This window comes from Podarcis raffonei, chromosome 9 (assembly GCF_027172205.1).
Source record: "Podarcis raffonei isolate rPodRaf1 chromosome 9, rPodRaf1.pri, whole genome shotgun sequence".
Taxonomy (NCBI): domain Eukaryota; kingdom Metazoa; phylum Chordata; class Lepidosauria; order Squamata; family Lacertidae; genus Podarcis; species Podarcis raffonei.
In genome coordinates, this window is record NC_070610.1 from 21784496 (window position 1) to 21810878 (window position 26383).

General features: G+C 40.2%; 1 protein-coding gene across 6 annotated transcripts in view; it reads left to right on the top strand.

Annotated features, from left to right (window-relative positions):
• Positions 1-18886, top strand: part of MICU3 (mitochondrial calcium uptake family member 3) — a 47736-nt gene extending 28850 nt beyond the window's left edge. For 3 of the 6 annotated variants that reach the window (XM_053402404.1, XM_053402398.1, XM_053402400.1), the window contains 6 exons: positions 7365-7460; positions 10001-10101; positions 12461-12632; positions 15949-16057; positions 16738-16895; positions 18812-18886. In XM_053402404.1, the coding sequence (XP_053258379.1) occupies positions 7365-7460; positions 10001-10101; positions 12461-12632; positions 15949-16057; positions 16738-16895; positions 18812-18880 (705 nt within the window). In that variant the 3' untranslated portion in view covers positions 18881-18886. Of the gene's footprint in view, positions 1-7364; positions 7461-10000; positions 10102-12460; positions 12633-15948; positions 16058-16737; positions 16896-17261; positions 17305-18811 lie in introns of all 6 variants that reach the window. The other 3 variants (XM_053402401.1, XM_053402403.1, XM_053402399.1) reach the window with 2 other exon arrangements.
• The last annotated feature ends 7497 nt before the right edge of the window (positions 18887-26383 follow it).

A 26383-nucleotide genomic window follows, 5' to 3' on the forward strand; every position in this document is an offset into this window, starting at 1 on the left:
TACATTTTAGGAATGGTACCCCAGAATTGGATACAGTTTTCCTTGTTTCACTGTTCACACAATATATTTGCCTGAGAATCCCATGATGAGGATTATGGCAATGAGTATTTGTCTCGCAATTTCCTCTATTGGTCCATGACTTCTAGGCACAGGCCTGAGAAGTTTTTCTTTTGTCCAGCCGCTTACTCAGCCCCAAGTTGCAATGGAAAGATACTGTACTGCCATTTTGTTGTGAAGCCTTCCATGACTCTTCTAAACAGATTTTATTTGAAAAAAGTGCATTGATCAGGAGAGGTCACAACTATAAAACTATTTATGTCATGGATAATACTTATTGTGAAGGTGTTCATCTGTAGAATTTTAGGTTTAAAATGTAAATGACCCAGAGTTAAATATGTGCATGCTTATGAAGCAATCCACATACCATTGAAGCTAATGAGAAAGGTATTTGCATGCACTGTATAAATTAAGATTGGCAATCACAGCTACATGACAATATATATTATTTTTGTTTCTAATGTATTGATGCAGACTTCAAAACTATTTTCTCTACTGCTGGAATTAGCCATGAAGTTAAATGCAGTGTAACTTGGTAAAGCTAAAGCTAAGGAATACTATTTTTTAAAACAAAAATTCTTGTGACACTTTAAAGGCTAACAGATTTATTCACAAAAATTCACAAAGTTTTTAACCATAATAGATTTGTTACTCTCTAAAGTGCCACAACGATCTTGGTTGTTTTTGCTGCAATAGACTAACATGACTGCTCCTCTGGAAACCTTCCCCCCCCCCCCCAGTCTTTCTTCACACTTGTTTATTCCCTGAAATCTAAGTTTAAAAATGATTAATATCTAGGTTTAGCTGCCAGCACATGGCTGCATAGATGGATGTCCAGGGTCCTGTCACTCCTGGGTTCACAAGATTCTCCACTTTTGAGATTCATTCAATATCTTCCCCTCATCCCTTAAAAGAAGAAAGAATCTTGGTTCTGTCATCTCTGCTGCAGCACCTGAAAGATTTGGAAGAGAATAAGAGAGCTCAAGATGGTTTTGTGGAAAGTGCTTACACCTTCATTTGCCACTTTGGCATTACCTAAAAGTTGTATGAGTGCAGTGACAAATGGTTTTTCCTATCTCAGCATATGAATGATGCCTCTGAGCATTGAGTCAGCTTTAAGAGCACTTCCCCTTGTACCCAACTCTATGATATCAGTCAACGTGGAAGGAATCGCGGACTGTTGGTCGGGGGGGGGAGGAGTAGCGTTGTTATTCCGGGAGGATTGCTCTTTCAGAGCTCTGCCATCACCGGCGATCTCCGGCATTGAATGTGTTGGTCTTGTGTGGGGCACCAAGGAGAGCTTGGCTGTCTGGCTGGTGTACCGACCACCCAGCACACCTGCAGCCACCCTGTCAGACCTGCTGGAGGTGGTGGCGGGCTGGGCCTTGGAGTTCCCAAACCTACTGGTTTTGGGAGACTTCAACGTCCATGCCGATGCCGCTCCCTCCTCACAGGCTCTGGACCTAGTGACTTCCATGGCAACACTAGGGCTCTCCCAGTTTGTTTTGGGCCCCACTCATCAAGCAGGCCACACGCTGGATCTGATCTTTGGGGCTGGCATAGATGTGATCATGCTCCCCGCTGTGGAAGTGCCATGGTCTGATCACTACGCTCTGAAAGCCAAGATTGACTTCCCGCTCCTCCCCGGCTCGGGTGGCAAACCTATTTGGGCTCGTCCGCGAAAACTGATGGATCCTGATAGATTCCGACAAGCCTTGCGGAACCCTGCTCCTCCTGGCGACTCATTAGATGACCTTGTTGAGGACTGGAATAACCGGCTCTTGGCAGCCATTGATGAGATCGCGCCTAAGCGCCCTCTGTGACCCCGTCGAAACCGGGCACCTTGGTTTACTGAGGAGCTCCGGAAAATGAAGCGGGATCTCAGACGGCTAGAGCGACTATGGCGACGGACTCGTGACGGAGCCTCAAGAACATCTTATAGGACGCTTATGAAAGCCTATGAGATGGCTATGAAAGCTGCTAAGAAATCTTACTTTGCAGCTTCCATTGCATCCGCTAGCTCTCGCCCGGCACAACTTTTTAGAATAATTAGGTCAATAACGTCCTTAGGAGGACAACCAAATTTAAGCACAAATTCGACCCACAGCTGTGAGGCATTCGCAAGCTTTTTTGCGGAGAAAGTCCTGTTGCTCCGCCGTGACCTCCCTGCCAATTTAGATACAGTGACTGAACTGGAGGCCCCTCGACTGACTTCAGGTCCAGTGTTGGACGATTTCGATCGGATACTCCCTACTGATGTGGATAGATTCCTCCAAGTTGGTAGGCCCACCACCTGCCTCCTTGATCCGTGCCCGTCTTGGCTGATTAGGGAGTGTCCACATGTTGCGTTGACCGCCCTGGTTGAAATTATCAATTTGTCCCTTGACACGGGGACATTCCCTGGGGAACTGAAGGAAGCAGTGGTGTGTCCACTCTTAAAGAAAACTTCATTAGATCCCTTAGACCTATCCAATTACCGCCCAGTTTCAAATCTTCCATACCTGGGTAAGGTAATTGAGAGAGCGGTTGCTGAACAGCTTGGTAGGTTTCTGGAGGAAACATCGGCATTAGATCCATTTCAGTCCGGTTTCCGTCCTGGTTTTGGGACGGAGAAGGTTCTGGTTGCCCTAACAGATGATCTCCGTAGACAACTGGATCGAGGCGGATCAGGACTGCTGATCCTTTTAGATTTGTCAGCAGCCTTTGACATGGTCGATCATGATCTTCTGGACCACTGCCTCGCAGACGTGGGGATACAGGGCATAGCCCGTAACTGGCTGTGCTCTTTTATCTCTGGTCGGGGACAGAGGGTGGCACTAGGGAGGGAAATGTCGTCGCTCCACTCCTTGGTGTGTGGAGTGCCGCAGGGCGCAATTCTCTCCCCGATGCTTTTTAACATCTTTATGCGCCCCCTTGCCCAGATTATCCGGAGCTTTGGGCTGGGCTGTCACCAATATGCTGATGACACTCAGCTCTATCTGCTGATGGATGGCCACACCGACTCGGCCCCGAACACACTGACCAGATGCTTTGAAGCTGTGGCTGGATGGTTTCATGGGAGCCGATTGAAACTAAATCCTTCGAAGACAGAGGTCCTATGGCTAGGTCGGGATGGCATGGGGATGAGCGACCAACTCCCTTCTCTTGCGGGGGCCCAATTAGTGCCATTGCCTTCCGTTAAGAGTTTGGGTGTAATCCTTGACGCCTCCCTTTCCATGGAGGCGCAAGTTACAGCAACAGCCAAGGCGACATTTTTCCACCTTCGCCGCATCAAGCAGTTGGTCCCTTACCTTTCCCGCCCTGACCTGGCCACAGTGATCCATGCGACGGTCATCTCCAGGCTTGACTACTGTAATTCGCTCTACGCAGGGCTGCCCTTGAAGCTGTCCCAGAAACTCCAGCGGGTACAGAATGCTGCAGCGAGGCTCCTCACGGGGTCTCTGCCATAGGAGCATATTCACCCAGTGCTTTTCAAGCTGCACTGGCTCCCGGTGGAGTACAGGGTCAGATTTAAGGTGCTTTTGACCTTTAAAGCCCTTCACAGCCTAGGACCCTCGTACCTACGGGACCGCCTCTCCTGGTATGCCCCACGGAGAGCCTCAAGGTCCATAAATAACAACACCCTAGTGGTCCCAGGCCCTAAGGAAGTTAGATTGGCCTCAACCAGAGCCAGGGCCTTTTCAATTCTGGCTCCGGCCTGGTGGAACGCTGTGCCTCATGAGACCAGGACCCTGCAGGATCTGATTTCTTTCCGCAGGGCCTGTAAGACAGAGTTGTTCCGCCTGGCCTTTGGCTTGGAGCCAATTTGATTCCCTCCCTCGCTCTCTTTCTTTTTTCTTTTCCTTCTCCTCCTGCGATGAGGCTACATTTTAATATTTTAATGTTGTATTTTATTTTTGTTTTTAAGTTGTAATCATTAATCTTGTTTTATTATTGCTTGTAAGCCGCTCTGAGCCCGGCCTTGGCTGGGGAGGGCGGGGTATAAATAAAAAATTATTATTATTATTATTATTATTATTATTAAACCAAAGGCCACCAGGGAACTGCTCATCATCCTTTTGTAGTTGAGGGACGCATAACCCCCTTCCTCTGTAGTCAACATAACTCTTCCTCAGGACACCCTCCGTCAGGAATAGCACAACTGCTAGTATCTGCCAAGGACGTTCATTATTAGGTGTGGGATGGACGCAACAGTTTGGACGTGGCTTCCCAACCAGCTTTCTGCTGCCTACATATATACTACGCTACAGGGTGATTCATAATAAAGTATACAGTTTCAACGCACTATAAAAAAAGAAGAATGTAATATATCTTATGTTACCTGTAACAGAATTGTAGGGGAATGTTTAAATTTTTTTTATAAACAGTCACAGATGTTCTATGTGTGCACCCTTTGTCACATGACACACATCGAACCAGTAATCCATTTCTGCCCAAACGCGACTCACACTACACGTTGATTTTCCCAGGCTTTGTTGAATGGCGGTGCAAACACTATCGACGACTTCTTCCGATACACAGTCATCCAGGACTTCTAAGTTTTCACAAACAGCCCGTAGTTTCAAAAAAAATATATGCCAATCATAGATACATTTTCTGCTTGGAGGTTTTTTTCTGAATCTCAGAAAATGCAACAGTTACAGATTCTGTTTTGCTCAATTCAAGAACACAAAAAGGCCTTCTCCACTGTACACACAGCCATTTTGCCTGACTGGTCACATGACATGTGCGTTATCGCCTATGTCACTTCCCTCAGTAGCAGAACACAAACTTTATAAGTACATCTACCTCACGGTTCGCAGTTGTGGTCCGTGTTGTCGCCTGTTACTGTCTTACAGCATCTGGAAACTCTATACTTCATTATGAATCACCCTGTATATTTAACGTAAATGGTCTTAGGTACAAACATCAGCAGCATAATCACAAGTCACCTTGAACTGCTTCACTGTGTCTACTTCTGAATTTTGCTATGGAATCTGACAGAACCACCACAAGAAAACAGAATATTACGTTAAATAGATTATATGACCAAGCAGCTCTTGGGTTCTGGTGAGCCCCTACTTCCCAACAGAGGATAGTTTTTACTGGCAAGTTCAGATTACACCACCGTAATGTGTCCTGTAGTTCATTCCATCAGTACCGCTGGTGTCACAGGAACCTTTGCCTATCGAGCAACCATAGTCACCAGGAAATCAGGCTTAAGTAGATGTCAACACCTGGTGCTGTGTGCTTCTAAGAGCTGCCTCCATGGACTCGCAGGACAATCTCCAGTGAGACCTATCTTCACCGTCACCTGAGCAATCCTACTCAAGTCAGGAAATCCTAGAATAAGGTGGATTTTACAGTAATGTCATCCATCAGTATCTCCCACTGACAGCTGTCTCCATGGAGGTGATACACACCTGCTGCTGAAGTAACCCAGCTAAAGTGAGGGATTTCCCACCTTGAAATATTTGTATTGCAGCAGCTGCTGAGAACTATCTCCATGGAGACAGCTCTCAAAGGGACCCAACAGCAAACACAGAGACATGCAAGGAATGTGAGTACAGGCAAAGTGTAGGATGGAAAATCTTTCCTTCTGGCTACTGTGAATTATTTCACTTCCTTGTTTATAGTATGTGTTTCTCACCTTTCTAGATATGCTACCCCATCTTGTCACTATAACATTTAAGGATGCTGCATTTATAGGTATAAGCCACATCCATTCACATCAGGGGAAGACTGAGCTGCGATTTATAGTATATATTTCAAATGACAGCTACGATGGCCCTTGAAAAAAAGAAAAAAAGATACCAAATCTTTAATGGCGTGGTTTTCCTACTGCATGTCCTCTGCATTTTGAACCATAGGAAAGGAGGAAGAAAGAGATGCTGAAGTACAGCACCATGGCCAATACCCTCACCCGAATATAACAAGAAACATTTTTTAGAAACCAACCAAACCACAAGCACAAAATCATTTTGTATAGAGAAATACCCTTTCATTAACTACTTAAAGATGATCAGGAGTGACAGCTGTGATAGCAAACATGGACTCCCACCCATCCACCCACCCACCTCTTGCTGTTATCTCTTGAAGGATCTATGAGCTGAGTACTGGACTTGTCTTGGAAATACCTGGTATGCTCCTAGATTTTTGTTTCAAGTCTCTGTCTACCCCACTCCATCCTCTTCAGCCTCTCAAAACATAACAGTGTCCAGGATTTCAGCACAAAGCTTCATGCAATATTGCTGGCAAGTTTGGAGTCCCAGCACTACTTTTCTAAGCACAAGTGTTTGGAATTTTAGTTAAAATTGATGGTACTTATTTCTGACTATACTTATGGATCAGGATGTCAGCTGGATAATTTTGGTACTTTTCAGAAGGATGACATAGTATACAAACATGCACGTTGTAAGCTTCACTCTGTGTCATCTGACATGTCACTACAGAAAACCCAACATGAGAACATTATTTCTTCACATATAATTAAAGATAGCTTTCTTGCCTGAAGAAAAATATCTAAAGTAGCTAGAAATATTTATATAATATAGAGAGAGGGTGTTCTTTTTATCTTTTCATATATGTTGGCTACTGATCAAAACTCCGAGCATAATCCAGCCAAATTAAATGTCACTAAATTCTTCTGATTTCAGTAGGAGATAGTTAAGCGTGTGCTTAAGTATTTCCCATTGAAATAAATAGAACTTAAAATTCTTAATTGGGTGGGATCTTCCCCATACTTCTTTTTAATCTAGTAAGAGTAGTACTTCACAAACTTGCTCCAATTAAGAGAGAGTTCATAGGCTCCAATTAGGAAAGAGTTCAGTGAGACAAATTAGTCGTGACTGAAATCCCATTTACTTCAATGGAGAACCATGACTAACCTTTTTCTGGAATGGACCCACATTTTCCCCCTAAAATAGAATGAAAAAAGTCTAAGATTCTAGTGACACATGAAGAAGAAGAAAACTTATCACATGAGAATCATTCTTTTTTAAAATGTGTACAAAACTATGTTTGGTCCCATGTGCAAAGCTATATCGTAATTTTTTTTAAAGTTGGCAATATCAACCTCATAAGATTGCATCATCATGAATAAGAAAGTGGTTCTCAGGGACTCTGCTGCTTTGAAAAGGGCAATGTATTATAAGCAATGTGTTATACAGTATTTTTCTTTGTGTAGGAAAAATGGAGAAGGTGATCACATAGAGCTTTCTCTTTTTGAAGATTAGTTAGCAAAGATGTAAAAGTGTATAAGCTGCTCTTGGTTTTTATTACTTTATTACCCCTTCCCACCAAACCTATGCATCTTGAAAATTTTGCAGGTGCTAAAAACAGAAGGAGAGGACCTGGTTCCAAGAAGCTATTGGGATACTCTGAGACGTAGCACAAGCCAGGCACTCTTTTCGGACCTTGCAGAGGTATAACAAAACCTCCGTATGGTCCATGAGCTGTTCTTTTTCTTTTTCTTTTTCATATTCCATTTTATTGTGTATATTCTAAATATTTTAAACTTTTTAATTACCCCTCCTCCTTGCTTTGGAGTTGTTTTTGTTTTCCCCATGGTTTTTGTTTGGTATTTACATTTGTGATATTTGTTGGATAAGAAAAACATGCATTTGACACATACTTTAAACTGCCATATTTCTTGTTTACTAACAGTGAAATAATTGGTTTTATTTCATTCTTGGAATATTGGATATCTTTTTATTTTATTGCATTATATTGTATTTTGAAAAGATACTTCACAGTTATAAGTATGCCTATCTTAAGAACTAGTCTTTTACATTTGAAAGGTAAAGATAGGTTCAGTGCTTTCCATTTAATGAACCATCTGATGATAAACATTTATGTTTCATAAAAGCAGAAGTGGGCGACCTTTCTCTATTGAAGGGTACATTCCCTTGGGGTAAATCTGTCAGAGACATATGCTGGTTGTATGTGGGGCCAGAAACAAAAGTGTTATAAATTAGCTAACTTAGAATGCTGCTCCTTACATAGCAAAAGTGGGATGAAATTATAAAAACCCAGGAAAAATACAGAGGAAACCAACTGGAAGCAGAAAACACTGTAAGGATGGAATGGGACAGCATCATAAAAAATTGAGGGACAACATAAAATGCAACTGGGAGCTGCTTGTTGCCTACCTGTGGATTAAAAGAACAGCTCTGCCTGGTAACAACCATTGTACATTGGAATAGCTTCCATTTAGGATTATTTGGGCACAGCTAATTTTAGTAGATATGAAGTTGGAATTAGGCATGGGCAATTGTTCGTAGTTGCATGAGGAGTTGTGCCTGCCAAGATTCCCTTTTCTACATAACTATTGAAGGCACAGAATCCCCACTGCAAGTTGAAAATTCATCTGACATTACCTCTGTGTCTTACTTGCTGATGGGTTTAAGCCCCGTTTGGTGCGTCTACAGACCTCCCAGCTAGACGAAAGGCAATTTTCATATTTATGTGAGACTGACAAGGAAGACATTTGAGGAAGAGGAGACATTTAGACTTCTTTCAATGAAAGGAATGAATGCATTAATAAACACTGACTTGAGGCTATGGGAATTGAAGAGGAAAAGCATTTTATTTGGGAAGTCAGAATTAAAGGGTTTCATTCAGTATGTGCATAGATCCTGATAGAGTACTGCTGCCTAGAATAAAGAATTTTCTGGTCTTTGTATATCCACCCTAGGATATAGTTCATACACAACAAATTATTCTCCATGTTAAGCCCTTTTATAACCATTTTTTCTTTCTCATCCACTAATTCATATAATTATTTTCATGTAGATATAGGTGGTTTACTTGTAGAGTATTGAGTATAATGATGAATATATAAAATTCATAGAAATTGTAATTATTCTACCATGTAAGCAATTCCCTTGGTCACCTGGGATGACCTAGAGAATACAAGTCCTGGGGTGCATCTGTCATGTGCTTGTAAATTGAATTTGCACCATTTCAGGACCAACTGTACTCAGAGGGTTTGGAAGCTATTGATATAATGGTCACCTGTCAGTGTCATTTGTATGAATCAAGTGTAGCCTTGCTGCAAGGTCTTTGGGAGCCAATTATTTGAGCTGGTACTGTAGGTCAAGCTTGCATTTTCAGAAGGGCAGCATTTTGATAAATAAGCAATAAAAAATAGATGCAACAGTTAATAATGCTGTCCAGAAATAGAAAAGAAAATACACAATCCTTCATACTGCTTAAATATATCTGGTTTGTGTACCATATGAATCTGAAAGTCGGCTAGTCAGGTCTCATATTGAGGATCTGCTACTCCTATTAGATTACAATTTCAGAAGCTGTAGGTTAAAAATATCTCAATGTGTGAATATATATTCTTAACTATAGAACAGTTTCTTATAATTCCACTCTTCCTCTGTTCACACTTGAGGTTTTTCCTCATAGGAAGTAGAATTGTTGACATTTTTTGCATGGACAGATTTTTGCAGAGAAATGATATCACTGTCAAAAAAACAAAACAAACAAAAAAGCACAGAATCCTGAGTTAGGCCTGCCTTATTATTTTCTCCAACAAAATATTCCCTTGACTTTTTTGACATTAACAAAGCTATGGATGAGAAATACGTCTGCAATGATCCATCATCATAATCTTTTTTAAAATGTGCCAACTTATTTTCACTGTATTATTTCACTATTCTGATTAATTTCACCCAGGTCCCTGGTTTTATTTAGCACATTTGATCATACCATGTCACTTTTTAAGTTTGGTAGGCTAAAATGTAATGTAAAATATTGTGTGGGGAAGTATGACCTGACTAACGTTACTAACTGATCTTGCAAATAGTTTTAATATGTATTTGATGCATGGATGCATTTAATCTTGAAGCAATCTTTTTAAAACAAAGTGCATTGATAAAATTCTGTGGATTTTATTTTTGTTACTAAAGCTATTACAACACTAAGCAATTAATATACTTAATATGTTTTTAAGCGTGCAGATGACATCACTGGTTTACTATCCGATACTACACTGCTGGTACACTTTTTTGGTAAGAAAGGAAAGGCTGAGCTTAACTTTGAAGATTTTTATAGGTGAGCCTTACTTTTAATACTTTTCATATGTACAAATCCTTTTGTATATGTCATATTAGAAATCATACATGCCAATAATATTGTCTGTATTCTTAAATATTTTTAGAAGGTACTTTCTGATATTTTTAAAAAAACTTTGGAGTCTATGGCTTCCATAGCCCAGAACTGAGAAGAGCCACCAAAGGCCTATCTTGCCCTATAGACTAACCAGATGTCTATAGGGAGCACTTGTGATTCCCAGCAACTAAAAACAGCTTTTTGTTACCTTTATAGTGTTCTGCATAGCATTCTGTAGTACTTAGAAATACATTAGTACCCCATTTAGAAGATCAAAATATGAAAATACAATGTATCTTATTTTCTGTAGTGAATATGAATCAGTTCTACAGCCACTGGTAAATCCTGATTTTTTGGTTTATATCTGTCAGAGCTGCCCGAGGTCCCAGCTCACAAAGGACCAACGCCGGTTCGTTGTTATGTACAAAAGTCTTTATTGAAGTTCAGTTTAGCTTTCACAGCCGCAGTGTACAGCTCTACATCTCAAACTCTAGACCGCTGAAGCTCCGTCTGAATCTCCTCCCCCCAGACACCAGTTTAAGACTCTAGCCTTGCTCCACCTCTTCCTCTGCTCTTTCCTCCTCTGGTTCCGCCTGTCCGTCGGGGTCTCGCCCTTCCTAGACTCTTCTGACGCTGAGTCCCCTGAGTCTTCCCCCTGCCTCCGGCGGGCTTTAGGACCTGGTTCCCAATCCGGGTTTTCTGCTGTCCCGCGTGCCTGTACATTCGAACTTGGCGCGCGCGCCCAGCCGGCAACCTTCCTCCTGACCGTTACACTGCTCCTGTCACTGCTTCCCCCTTCGGGGAGGCTAGCTGGAACTGACCTCCCCTCCGTTCCCCCACTCTCCGATAGAGGCGTGGTCAGCCCTGACTCATCTCTCCCCGCTGGAGGGGACGCTGGTCCTGACACATGGGACTCTTCCCCCCCACTACGCTCTGGTGGGGAAGCTGGTCCTGATCTCCCGCTGCTGCTTTGGGAGTCCCCGCTGGCCCCTTGTTTCTGGTGCGTCCCCCCTGGGACCCCCCTTGCCCTGACCATCGGCGCCCCCTTCTGGGAATCTTCTGATTCGCTGGAGAAGCTCATGGAATCTCTCGGGTCACTGTCATACTCCCCTACGCTGCCCTCAGATTCTTCCCCTTCGCTCTCCATTTCCTCTCTCCCCTGTGCTTCTGCTCCCGAGCCCCTGACAATATCTATTTTGTATTTTGTGGTCTGAATGATCCAAGAGTTCCATTGCATTAGAGCCCTTGTTTATGCACTGAATTCCATGTTGAGAATTATCTTTACTGGATCTCTATAGAGCTTTGCAATTGATCACAAAGTTTATACATAGATGACAGGTGAGAAGCCACCTTCACAGATAAGCAGCCTCTGTCTGTAGCTAAACATGTACTTCTGTGCCTTTTAGAAATAATGTAACTTTCTAAACTTAAAAGGAACAGCATCTCTTTGCCTCTCTGACATTAAAATCTATGGTACAGTAGTGAGAACCTGTCCCCCACCCACCCACCCTCAGGTTTTGTTGGGCTCCGACTCCCATCAGCCCCAGCCAGTAAGACCATTAGTCAGTAATTACATGAATTGTAGTCTAGAGGGCCACAGGTTCCCCACCTCAATTGTAGAGAAATGTGTTTCTTCTACTTTCCCCACTATTATTCCAATGTGCTATAAGGTCTGATAGGGAAAATTCTTCTTGTAAAAGGGCTTCACTATTGGCTTTAGTAACATGGACAGCTCTGTAAATGCTTCTTTGTTGTCCTCCATGTGAAGCTATCGTGCCTGTTCAAACGGCAGCTCCATGTGCACTTGCAGAGCTGTGGATTGGCTCTGATGAGTGTTGCATTGTGTTTATTTTCCTTGGCTTAAACCCTTTGCACATTTAGGTAGCTTAAAACACACTGAAACCAATATGAGTTAGGCTGCAATCCTATATACTTACCTAATAGTAAGACCTTTTTAAAATAATGGGACTGCATTTTAAATAGACATGTATAGAGTGCAATACTAAACCATGTAACTTTGGAAGCTTGCAGCCCTTGGCATTAAAATATCTTTCTGTTGTCATTGCATCACATTTTAGCCCCACAAATTTCACCTCTATATATTTCACCATATTTTTATGTGTGCAGAAATGATCTGCCAATGATAAATTTCCTTTACTAGGTCAAACCAAGAAGTCCATCAGCTGTTAATGAAATTGCAAGCTTATTAATTTTGCATGAATTGGAATGTTTGAAATATTAGGGGGTGGGGTTCTACATATGGAGCTATAAGATTATTAAATTAATACCTCTTATAATTCAGGTTCATGGATAATCTCCAAACTGAAGTTCTTGAAATAGAATTTCTTTCATACTCTAATGGAATGACTACCATCAGTGAGGAAGACTTTGCTCATATACTTTTAAGATATACAAATGTGGAAAATACATCAAGTTATCTGGAAAACGTACGCTGCAGCATGCCAGAAGAGCAAGTAAGCTTTCAGCAAAGACCCAAACACACACACACAAAATCATAGCCTGATTGAAAGCACAGTTACCTGAAAATGTCAATCACTTCCAGTTACATGTGATGAAATGTGATACCTGCTGTTTAGCAGGTGGGATTTGTGGGAAGGAGGGATGGGTTGGAATAGGCCAAATAGTTTTGGAGAAAGAAAAATGAGAAATATGGGCAGGTCCTGTTAACCACTTAGGTTTCATTCATTTTCATTGAGTTTTTGGACATGGACATTCTGGGTTCATTTTGCATCTGAATGGTGCCTGGGCACATAGGCAGGAAGGAGTAATACTTTACACAACACCTTTCACTGGCTTTTGATACTATCTCAGAATGGCTAATTATAACAGAATTCTTCTTTATTCTATTTGTAGTCCAGTTATTTGAGTGCCATTGCTCATGTAGACCATACATCAACAACTACACACAAGAGGGAGGTATCGGCAGTCTCAAGGGAACCCTAAGGAGGAAACCCTTAAAACAGCCCAATGAGGATTAAGCATGCACAGTACCCAGGGAATGCTGACTGACTGAGAGGGAAAGAAACTGAAAACCAGATGGGAAGGAGAATGGAAATGAGTAACTGAAAGATAAATACAAAGCAAGATGCACAGAGATATAAAAATGGTAGGAAGACCCATTTCCTGCTTCATATAGATACAGATCCTCCAACTGTCCCTATTTCCCAGGAACAGTTTCGGATTTACAGAAGCTATCCTGGTTTCTGATTTGATCCCAGAATGTCCTATTTTCCCTTGGAACATCCCTATTTTCATTGGAAAAATGTTGGAGAGTATGCAGTAATGCAACCCCCAAGTCAATGAGATAAGAAACTATACAACCTTGAGAAGACATCTGAAGGCAGCCCAGTATAAGGAAGGTTTTAATCTTTAATTATTTATTATTTATTATTATATATAAAATGTTGGAAGCCATCCAGAATGACTGGGTCAACATCTCTATTTTCATTGGACTAATGTTTGAGGGTATGTAGATAAGTCCCCAAATGATGAAAGTTACAGCTTCTGATAGAATTCAGTGGAGAAATCAAAGATTTTAATGTAGTTGGGACTGGAGACCACCGTGTCCCAATATGAGAAAAAAGCACAAACACCCAATGAGAACTGATCATGGTAATAGGCACAGAATGCTGGCTGACTGGGACAGAAAACCAGGGGGAATGGGATGGAGTGGCTGAACCATGAAAAGAAAAACATTTTTTGAAGTGCCCCACTCGTTTCTACCAATACAGTAGTAAACTATTGAGTGTGAGTCTTGATGTAGCCAGAACAGCCCCATCTACAAAGTACAAAGGGGTGGTTGAAGCGGGTTACAGATGTACTAGGTTAGATTGCGGCAGTGCAGTATGCATTGTGTTGCCTTTGCTAGTGCAAAATTCAGTAGCCAGATAGCTGTCTTTGGTAAAACAATTTTAGCATGGGGCTTCTCAGTAGTGACTCCCCATTTCTGGAACGCTCTCCCTAGGATATACACCTGGGGACATCATTGTTTGCTTTTAGGCACCAAGCTAAAACATTTCTGTTTAACCAGGACTTTGACTGTTACTTGGAAGGGTCACGAGTTAGGGCTTTGGCCTTTGTAGTGCTCACCTTTTAGTGGGATGGGTTGAATTTGTCATAAATATTATTGAATGAGCATGTTTAGGTTGTTGGGTTTTTTAACTTACAAAAGATGATGTTCAACACAATCTATCCTAAATGACATATTATTTAATTGTGATAGAATGCCACAAAGTCCCATGTGCAGTTTTGCCATCTTTAGGGTATATGCTCTTTTAACACATTTAATCTAGTTCTTCAGTCTCCTTAACACAGGATCATTTGTAGAAGGCCAGTGTGGAGTGAGTGGTACTTAGAAGTGACTAAACAGAGGATTTCAAAGAACTTGTGCAGTTGCAAAAGCAAATAACCTTGCTAGCTAAACTGTTTGTTAGGAAACAAAGGTGTTGTCTGGAGTAAATTTAAGCAACAAAGAGACATAGTGGCAGCTAAATGCATCAGTGCAAACCAATAGGGTTGATGTTGCAGGGACTCTTTCAAGCATGGAGTGCTTTGGATATAATTCACTTTTATTTGTTTACAGAAAGATCAGGTTTAACTGTTTTAGATCTATTTGTAAACAGTTCAGCTTATTTTCAAATGATCACACTTTTCAACTCTTGACATTTTAGTTTGAGGGGCTTAAAAAAGAGCAAGTAAGCATCATTTAGCAGTTAGTGGTAGTTAAAAGGAAAAAACACCCAAAGTGCTTCGGTATCATGACACAGATAAGGCACTCAACAAATATACTTAAAGCACAGTACTAAAAAGAAACAATGAATGTGCTACAATAATAGTGGTATAAACAAGCATTAAAAATATAAATACTTGTTAAAGAATAAAATGAGTCATGTACCCCCACTCCCACCTAAAAAAAAGACCAAATATTCAGAGTTAGGGAAATGGGAGAAAGAATTAGAGAGCAAAGAAACCTAACTGCATGTTTTGAATTCTGGACAAACAGTATCTGTATCATATACACATAAATCAAAGTCATGGATTGCTTATCAAACTAAAATTTAACCATCAGTTGTCCACAGATCAAACAAACTATGACTTGTTTCTCCAAAATTTGATTTAGTTTCCAGCTGCTCTTGCCATGTCCCTTTGTAGCTTAGTGAGTTTCCGGGATGGGGTGGGCAAACAAACCATGGTTTTTATTTTATTTATTTCCATACAAACAAACAAATTGTGTATACCACATGATAGTAACAAAACGTCTAAGTAGTTTGGTTAAGGAAGGAAGGATACATAATGCCAAGCCATAGGCAAAATAAACCAGAGTGAGTAAGCCAACAATAAGAGATGGCTTCAGATCATGGCTTGTTGACAGTAAAACAACACTCAACTCCCAACTTCCCACTTGAGTAGAAAGCACACAGGCTTGCAGGAAGCTCCCACAGCCAATTGCTCCCTCCTCCCATCACCACACCATGCCACAAGTGGTGCTCCCCAGTAAGTGGGGAACAGGTATTACCAATAAAGCTTTGGCCATTTGGCCACATGGGAGAGGCCTGACTCCTCCTGAGAGAGGCATTCTTTCTCTGCTAGTACAATTTGGCTTGTGGCAGCAGGATTGCAACTTTGTCAGGGAAGAGGGCTATGAGAGGTATAGAACTGTCTCCATTGTATGCTGACTCCATTATCAGCTGAAAAACTGCTGCCAAACAATTAAAGAATTCTGCTGCTGCTGATTCTATAGCACTAATGTCAGTATTCTTTTATTCATAGGGCATTACATTTGATGAATTCAGATCATTTTTCCAGTTTTTGAATAATCTAGAAGACTTTGCAATTGCAATGCAGATGTATAATTTTGCAAACCGTTCCATAGGAAAAGGTAAAAATATTTAATGTCAATAGTTAATCCTTTTTTAATATTAAAATAAAAGAAGTCCGTTTTGTTTAATATTTGTGTGAGCATCAAGTATTGTGCTCTTTCTGCCTGTTGGACCTCTCCAAAATCCTTTAAATATGTATGTACTGCATGGCAGTTATCCATGTTTGAATCCTATGAGACATAAAATGCCTCTGTGTATCTAAGAGTTTTCTTGCCATTTAATAAATATATGCAAGTGTGGTAGGGAAGACTCATCTATGAACCATTTATATACTTTTTTTTAATAGGTATATGTTTGTAAAGCCACAGTAGCAGTAAAGTAGCAGCTCCACTGGAGTTAAGCTGCATGCTTCCACCTATGGTCAAACTATATCTGTGAATAAATTCAAATAATACAAGACACTATAAGCCTCCAGCAAACCACCTCAAACCACACGAATGAAAATATATGTGTATATTAGATGTATTCTGTACTCCACATTTATCATTTGCATTAGCAGTTGCTTTTTTTCAAGAGATCAGCTGTACAACTAAGCTATAATAAACAGCCACTTAGAACACAGTGCTCTTGACAAGTATATATATGTGATGGAGAATGAGTTTTTTTCAATAATAAGTACTGGTAATCACTGTGTTGCATGATGATTTTGGCTAGCTGCTAAATTTCCTTGTTTCCGTAGATGAATTCAAGCGTGCAGTATATGTAGCTACAGGTTTGAAGCTTTCAATGCATTTAGTGAGCACTGTCTTCAAGATCTTTGATGTAGACAAAGATGATCAGCTGAGCTACAAAGAATTTATTGGTATTATGAAAGACCGATTGCAACGAGGGTTCAAGGTAAGAACATGGATTATCTCTTAATCACAAAAACTTATGAATGAGATATAAGCAGTCCATAAACTATTAAATTTTTGCTGTTTCCAAAACTATCTGAAATATAGCCATTTTTTTCATAGATATCTGTTCTACTCTTCAACTTGAAAGGGTTTCTAGAACTTCATCACATAGATGTGTATTTTATTATTATTTAAGGATGTGCCAAAATTCATAGTGTATGTTGCGATAAACAGTAACATTAGTCTGACTTTGAAATGAAACTCATGATTAATCTATGGTTATTATTGAAGTTAAAACTACCTCCATATATGTTTAGTTTACTAACCCTTAATTTACAGAACTGGGATTTGTTTGTTTTTTCTATAGCCAAGTCTACAGACACATTCTGATTCAGCTTGCTGTTGATCAAGTAGGTCCCCAGTTAATCATCTAGAAGGTTCAGTCTCGTCATTGCAATTTATAGACTGGGAAATTGATGTCTAAAAGCTTTTGATAGCCTGTAGTTTTAGAAGTTTTAGAAGTTTAATCTGTACTCCTGACTGCCCCCTAGAGACAATAAATTAACTAAATAGTAGTCAGCAGAAATGAATTTTGTCACAATGTATTTTTAAGTAATTCTGTAAATACTGTTGTGTAATTATGCATTTAATTTCACATTTTAAATTAGGCTTAGTCTTCTATCAAAAATACAGTAATCAGATTGCATTTATTTATACGCCTGAAATACATGTACAATATAAATATTTTAGGTTAATGATTATAAGTAGGAAGGAGCCGCTACCTACTTGCTCAGCCCATAAACGATTGGGCTGGACTATTTAAACAGCTGAAAAAGCTCCCTTCTCTAACGAAAAAATGTCTTGAAGAGGGAATACCAGAGGGCATGGAACACAGCAGCGCTTCGCCTCAGTGGCAGATATCATGATCCTCAGCCAACTGGAATGCCCTTCTCCAATGTATGGGTGTGTGTTTTCCCCATTAGGACATGGGAACTGCCAGGGAAGTGTGGGGAACATATGAGGTGGGGTGCTAGCTATTTTGTGCTCTGCCAAGCTCAAAGGGCGACTCAAAATCAGGATTAAAGCAAGTGGGCTGAAATACCCATACAACCCCAGTTTTGATTTCTTACATCATATCTGATCTATGAGGACTTTAAAGAAGGAAGAAGGAATCTATACACCTTCTCTAGTCATTTGAATTGGCAAGCCAACTATGTAATACCTTGCCTTCAAAATGTGGTGACAAAATTTATTTCATTGCTTGTGCTCTGAATGTTGTTTTTTAAAAGTGCCACAGTAGTGTGGAGTTGCTGATTGTCCTTGTTATTAGTGTTGGGTTAAAATGTGTTGTTAGCCAATCTTCTTTTAGCATTCCCTATATACACTGTTCATAATTCTGAATATTATGTCTCATTTGCAAATGTATTAAGGGATTTTATAATTGTTTTCTAACCCGAACTTTACAAATTTCTGCTCTGAGATCTGGTATGTTTAACTGCCACCCTGTGGACAGTGACTGTATTGCCAAAATTTGTAGTGATGTTTGTACGTAATTTCACACAAGCTGTATGAAAGTAGAGTATGGAGGCTGTTTCCATAATACCTTATTTAAAATGTAGATTCAAAATCTTTGCTTAAAACATGCATTTTTTCTCTTCTTTACGAAGAACTTTAAGAAACAACACTCTCTATTGTAGCATCTTTAAAATTAATAGTTATTCCTATATTGTGGTATCATACATAATTGTATCACAGCTGCATGAATATTTTAGCCTAAAATTATTTTTGCTGAGTTTTCTACACTATGACTAACAAGTACAATTCCTTTATTATTTTCATGCCATCTTCTCCTAACGCTCACCTTTGGCTGCCTTCACATGATGCTTGCACATGCACACTTCTTTGTCTTCTTCTCAGGGCTACAAAACCCTGCAAAAATACACCACTTTCAAATCCTGTGTGAAGAAGGAACTCAATAGCAGATAAACTATGGTATGTCTATGATGCACTGTGTTTCTAAAACTGTTGTTTAAAGATTTATCACTGTACTTAGCTGACCTTTCATTTGACAACTGAGAATCAAAATAACTGATCAGAAAGTGAACTCTGTATAATTTTGTTCAGTTCATTCAGAATCAAAATTCCAATTTCTTCTCCATTTTCCTCGGGGAACTTGTTTGTTCTAGGAAAATCTATGTCCAAGTCTTTTGGCTTGAGTCTGGAAGCTTGTGACCCAGGACTCCTGTATTACCTATTTTTGTTAGCATATATCAGGAGTTGCCAACCTTTCTGGGTCCATGGGCACATTTGAAAATTGAAGAAATTGTTGTGGGCACCATACCAAACAGGCACTGCAACCTATGCTGTTGGCTACCACAAACTCCTTCTTTCAGCATGCAGAGTGGGGAGTGCCACGGAAGGCCTCTATGGGAGTATGTGTGCCCACGGGCACCACATTGGTGATCTCTGGCATATATGGAGCCGTGTTAAGCTCCAAGACAGTGTTTCCCACAACAGCACAGTGAGACCTATACCTCATATAAACACATAATGATTAGGGGCCTGGAGCATCTGCCCTGTGCAGAACCAGGGACGTTATTGAGGTAGGTAAAATGTATGGTATGGAGAAAATCAATACAATTTTTTCTCCTTCTCCCATATACAAGAATACTGGCTCATCCAAATATGCTGAATGGTTGGAGATATCAGGCAGACCAAAAAGAAATACTTCTCCACATAGTACATAGTTAAAGTATGCCATTCACTGCCACCAAATTGGACAGCTTTAAAAGGTGATCAACTCATTCATGGAGAATAAGGCTGCCAGTGGCTTCATGATATCTATATATTCTAGTGGCAGTATGCCTCTAAATACCAGTTGCTGAGGAGCACAAAGGAGAGAGCTTTTGTTCTCATGTCTTGCTTATGAGCTTCCTTTGGACTTCAGACTCCAGTGTGGCTGGAATGCTAGAATAGATAGAAGTTAGTCTGAACCAGGGACGTGGGTGGCGCTGTGGGTTAAACCACAGAGCCTAGGACTTGCCGAACAGTACGGGGTGAGCTCCCGTTGCTCAGTCCCTGCTCCTGCCAACCTAGCAGTTCAAAAGCACATGTGTAATTAAAATGCTGCCTGCTCACAAGTCACACAGCAGATTCAGCACTCTTCTCTTGCAAGCTATTTTCTTATGAATGATTTTTATTTCCCATGGTCAAGTGGCTAGCCTTCAAGCCTGCATTTTTCAATGGTTAGAGATTTAGAGTTTTTGCTCAAGAATCTACACTTTATCTGGCTCGAACCTACATTAATTCTACAAGAGTTAAGAATTTTTTTCTGCTTTGTGTGTTAATATTTAAACATTTATTTTTTAAAAAATTAAGGTATCAGGACTTTTTAAAAATCCTATTTATATAAAACAGATTATATTTTGAATAGGGTTAAACAAAGATATTGTCCTTTACCTTAGCTGTTAACAGAGGCACTGCCAGGTTTTCTTGGTTTTGTTTTAATCTTGCATGGTAAGGGCCATAGCCAAAACACCTAGCTTCTTGTAAGCTATTTAGAGTTTTTTGTTTTGTTTTGTATTTTATATACAGACCTCCTTTAATGTAGCTGTAATTATGTTTGTTTCATTAACAGAAAAAACCGAAATATGGGTTGAAGGACTACTATGTTTGTGTGATGACTGTAACAAGCAAACACATTAGGCAGCGTTGGAAGCAATTTCGGAATAGAGATATGCTGTGATGGATGACAAGACCCTTCCACTTTTGTTCACCGCTGATGGTTTTTCTTTTTCTTTTTGGGCATGCCTTGCAAACTGAATGCAGAAATCATGAAGTTGGTATTTAAGCCAAACATCTTCCAGCTGTAGCTATGTCTTATCATCTTGGACTGTGATTCCTAAAGTGCCCTGCTGTATAATTTTCATTCACTTCATTAGGTGTGAGTGTCTGTGGAGTGAGAGTCATCCTCTGAATATTTCTTCTTACAAGGATTCAAGTGAATCTTCGTAAGAATTTTATTTAACTATTAGATTTTATTTTCTAATTAGTCATCTTCAGAGAAGACTTAAACATGTACTGAGAAATAAGTCAGTAGGACTTACTCCCAGGTAAGTGTGCACAGGATTGCAGTCTTAAAATGGGTTATATTTACAGAACACTTACAACCAAACCCAATACAACAATATTATGATTTAGCATTATCTGTTTTTATCTTTGTGAGTTGCTTTGGATCCATCCTAATGGGGGGAAAGTGTAAATCATTTCTTTTTAAAAAGTATGCATGGGGCAATCATTCCTGATCTTTTGGAGCCCTTTCAAGGAAATTAAAATCCTGCTGATCAGCTGTTTAGCATGAAAGGACACGATCTACAGTGGTGCCTCGCAAGACAAAATTAATTCGTTCCGCGAGTCTTTTCGTCTTGCGATGTTTTTCATCTTGCGAAGCACGGTCCGTCGCAACTTCGCCTCTTCAAGCGGCTTTAGGAAAAAAGCGAACGAACTCGCAAGATGTTTTCATCTTGCGAAGCAAGCCCATAGGGAAAATCGTCTTGCGAAGCGACGCAAAAAACGAAAAACCCTTTCGTCTTGCGCGTTTTTCGTTTTGCGAGGCATTTGTCTTGCGGGGCACCACTGTAGTCCTAAAAACAGCTGAGTTATTTCTGCAACAGCTCCAGATGCAGAGCCCCAAGTGTTGGATCAATAACAGAAACTGCACGTATAGCACCCTTCTCCTTCTCCAGGTGGGACAAATACATCTACTGCCCTGAGTTGGAGGGGATTGTTCCACTTTAAATATAATAACAAAATGTGAATTGTTTTAGGAATGTATTTTTAAAAAACATCTGTTGTATTTATTTTGTTTTCATATGCCATTCCATTTTCTTAATATGTTTGTTAGGCTGTTAAATGTGCCTATAATTACGGCTATGGAGGAAAAAATGTTTTCATATGATTTTGTAATAGGAACATGTGGAAAGCAAATAGGAAATGTAAAATGAGATTTATTCCGAAGCAGAAGAAAATTTTGTAGCTCAAAGCTATAAAGCTGCATTTAGTCCACTCTCTCTGAAACATTATGCTAAACAAGCTCTTATAGTATAGATTAATGTGAAAGTTGAAATAGTTTAAACATGGAAACATTATGGTACAGTAGTACACAAGCCACTTAAATTGGAGTATTTCAGTTTTAATCCTGGTGTTTCTCATTACATTCTGTTGGACTAAATCAAATTTCAGCTGGTTCAAGGATAGTAGTTTTATTGTTTATGCTTTACTCAATAGGTTAATCAGAATGTGCTGACTTCGGATTATATAATTATGGATAGCACTGCAAAAGGAAACGTGTTTCCTAGCCTACTTATTCTGTGCTATCTTAATACACAATCCTTGGATCCTGACAACAGAACATAATTCCACTTGCAAAATGGGGGTTCCTTGGCTCTTCCTCATTGTAGACCCATTTCCCTACAGAAGCAGCTCCTGATAGTCAGAGACCCTCTGGAATTTCAGGGGGCTGCTACTGGAAAGAGGAATCCTTGGAAATCAGGAACATCTCCTTGCATGAGCAAAAGCAACTTCTGCTTGCACTTGGACACTTGGGTTCCAAGCCCAAGTGTTTTCTTTGCACTCTCTTTAGTTAGCTGAAAATACTTTAGTCATGTAGTGCATGACTTAGTAGACAGATGCATTGTCTTCTGGAGTTAGCTAGCATGCAACACTAAAAGAGGCTTTAAATTTTGTGCTAGTTTGCTTCCAGTTTTGGTAGTTGCAAAACAAATGGAATGCCTGCATTAATGTTTAGTCATAGCCTGTCACAGAATCTTATAATGATAAAGTGCCATGATTTTATATCGATATGTCAATTAAAAGGTCGCTAAGTAAGAAATCATGTGAAAACTGCAGGCAGTAAGCTGCAGCTTTCAAGACTGCTTTTTAAAATAAATGTTCTATAGCAGTAGGGGTTTTTTAGAAGATAATGAATGGATACAGTGAAATTTTCTTATCATATGTGCTCTGCTGACTAGTTCACAGACTCACTTGGCAGAACCTCTACACATGATAGAAGGCTAGGCGTCATTTCTTCACTTATGTAATGTTAGGTGCAGGTACACAGTTCAGAGGCTTGTGCACAATAATCATACACCCTGCTACCCAGTTTTGAGGGATTGCTGGATCACAAATGATTTTATATACCTAGCAAGGTGGGGCAAAAGGAGAGGTGTATCTACACCATTGTGCATAGAGAATCCTGGGTAAGATAAATGTAGGACCTAGCCCTAATTTTCTAACGTTACATGGTGGTACTTTTGGCTTCATTAAGGTCAATGGGAGTAAGTTAAGAATTTCAGTAAAATAGATATATGACTCATGAACTTTGTATCCAGTTAATTAAAATCAATGGTAATATAGGATACATAAATGTGTGCTGGATCACACCCATAATTTGAAACAGTTTAGTGCTATATTTACAAAAAGTATGAATTAAACAGAAGACAGAAAAATCGAGTCAACACAGACAGATTTAAGGAGCAATTTGGAGGAAGAACATGGAAAAAGAATATTTAATAAAGTTTGGAAACTAAACAAATGTATGCTTTCCACAACCAAGGCCATAGTATAGAAATTCTGGCTTTTCTCTTTCCAAAATGTATAATTTTACATCACTGTTACAGGGATTAAACTACATGCAAGAGTAATGCATTAAATGCTTCTACTAGAATCCTTCCTTTCTCTGTCTCTCCCTTTAAAATGTGTACAAGCCAGACTACTGTGGAGTTTTTTTTCCATTACAGTCTAACCTCAATAAATATTCTAAACAAGTGCACATATTTTGTAGTTCCAGCAGTTACTTATTTTGTTCTGTTTCCTTGTATCAGTCCTGCCAAAGTTACATGTCTCCTAAGACGCCGTTTTCACCAGTCCCCCTCCTGTGGGCTTGAATGGATCAGTGGGATTGGGTAAAGATGCCTTTGGACATTGCTTTTTCCGTGGTTGAAATAGGTGTGCCAGGCCAAATTTTTGTGTTTGCCTTCTGAAACTAGTCCCAAAATCTCTCTGGTTGCATAAAATGCATTGTGATCCTAATGTGATAGTCATCCCCCTGAAGCTGCTCTAGCTTACCTTTGAACAAGATGCATCTTTGTACCTTTGAACAAGATGCATGTACCTTTGAACAAGATGTGTCCCCATCTTTACCAGCACAGTATATTGTACAAGAATCCTGGTCTTACTACATTCCTTTAAAAGCTTACCAAAATTTAGTAATAAAGTAGTTCCTGTATATATTTTTTATTAATTGTGACTCATCACTTATTGAACTGTGTATTAGAGTCAGTATGAGTTATAAATAATTTTACTGGGTAATAAAAAAATAGGCAGGGAACTATATACACATATCCCGTAAAAGAGGCAAGTAAATACCAGTTTCCTATTTTTCAACATTCTGTTGACATTAATCCCCTCATTTGATTTGGCTATTCTTTAACATATAAGGGACTTATCTGCCACCATTCAACATTCAAAACTCACATACTTCAGATTTCATTGGCAGATAAAATAACCCATTCAAATATAATTTGCAGCAGTAACACAAGGACAAAATGATAGATCATTATTTAAAAAAATAATTAAGTCTCTTTCCTATTTTTCTCTTTTAAGTCTATTTCCTAAGCTTCTCTTTTATGGTAGGCAACTACAATATCAATGTATATACAGCATAGAGCTGTATTTAAATTTAACACAGTCCCATATCCATTTATATGGTAGTAACCTGCTGCTGCAGAGAACGATAAATGTCTGTAATACTATGCAACCACAGCATAGAACTGTCATTTCCACATATAATTATATATCTTGATTTTGACCTCAGCTGTCACGTATGCAAGGCCAGAGTAAGTGCCAGAGTGAAAGGTCCCTTGTGGGAGTGACCCAAACGCTCACCTTTCCCAGGTGGCCTCAAGGCCACTGCAGAAGGGGCCACAGCTGCAGCAGGAGAGATGGTAGCCTCAGGCCAAAGGTGACTGAGCTGAGCAGCGCTTCCCCAGATCCAGGGGCCACAATCCAGACACCAGACTCCTGCCCTTCCCCACCATGAGATGCCTGGACTTCAGGCACTGGGGAACCAGGATCAGCCGCAACCTCATTGGCAAGCAGCTGGGTCTCTCCATGGAGGATGATCTCAGACTCATGGAGCTGCAGGAACTGCAGCATAGGCAGTAGTGTCTGCCAGTCAGTGGGCAGCTGGGAAGTGGTTGGTGCAAGGCTGGGGGTGGTTGGGCATCATGTATTTGGATGTCCCCAAAAAAGGGATGTCCTGGACAGTTGATGGATATGTGCCATGGACCCGCTGGGTGCGTTACACGGACTCCCTGGAGTCCACAGAGCACCAGTTGGGAGCCACTAGTATAGACTATCACTGGATGGATGGCTCCTTTGAGTCAGTGTTGCACTGCCTGCTTACTCGGCTGGGCTTTGCTTGCTTGCTCTTTTCCAGGAAGAAATAGCAATGAGGTGCACTGCTAGGGAGTTCTGCATTTAAAGGAGACAGAGCTGAGCAGCTGCACTAGTAAGTAAACATTTGGCATATACACTCATCCGCAAGATTTTTCTTGTATGCCAAGGAACTGACCATTAGGCAGAGAAGTTGCTTGGCATGAAGAACTGACAGATTATGAGCCCATTCCTGCTCTACTAAGACACTCACCGCGACGCCAAAAAACACATTAGGAAATCACGTGGTACAGTCTTCCCTGGACTATACAACTTCAGAATAAGGGGGGAGGGGGCAGCGTGCACATGAAAGTGAGCACTCATTAGGCAGAAGTGTTCCTGCTTTTCGTTCTCCTTCCTAGTGCACACAGGGCATTATTTACATTAGGGAGATGGATATATGTGGGGTTGCTCATAGCTGAAATAGTTTGGACCCAGTCCATTTATTTTCACAAGAATTATTTGAATCACTTTTCTAAAATCAGGAGCCAAATGCTAGGAAAGCAGTTACTGTGTGTGCCTCTATGAATCATGACTTACGACGAATGATTAAATCATAAATGTTTTAGGACCAACAAAAATAATTCTGCTGGGTAATAAAAGCTGGGTAGCACAAACACACCCACAACAACTATTATCTTCTTTTAAAACAGTAATTCTTATAAACAGTAATGAGAAGCATTTTTTGTTTGAGTTTTTTCTCATTGTTTTAAGCATAAAACACAAGGCTGTATTACTTAGAATGGTGTCCCTTCTTTGTACAGATTTAGTGCATAGATTGGAGTGTCAAGAGGACGTCTTTGAATGCGTTATTACAGGCAACACTGTGGTACAATGGAGCAGCGCATCTGGCTGTTAACCAGAGAGTTGGTGGTTTCAGCCCACCCAAGGATGGCTGTGGGCAGGATTCCTGCATTGCAGTAGGTTGGACTAGATGACCCTCAGGACCTCTTCCAACTCTATGATTCTATGGCTTAAGCAAAACATAGGAGGGTA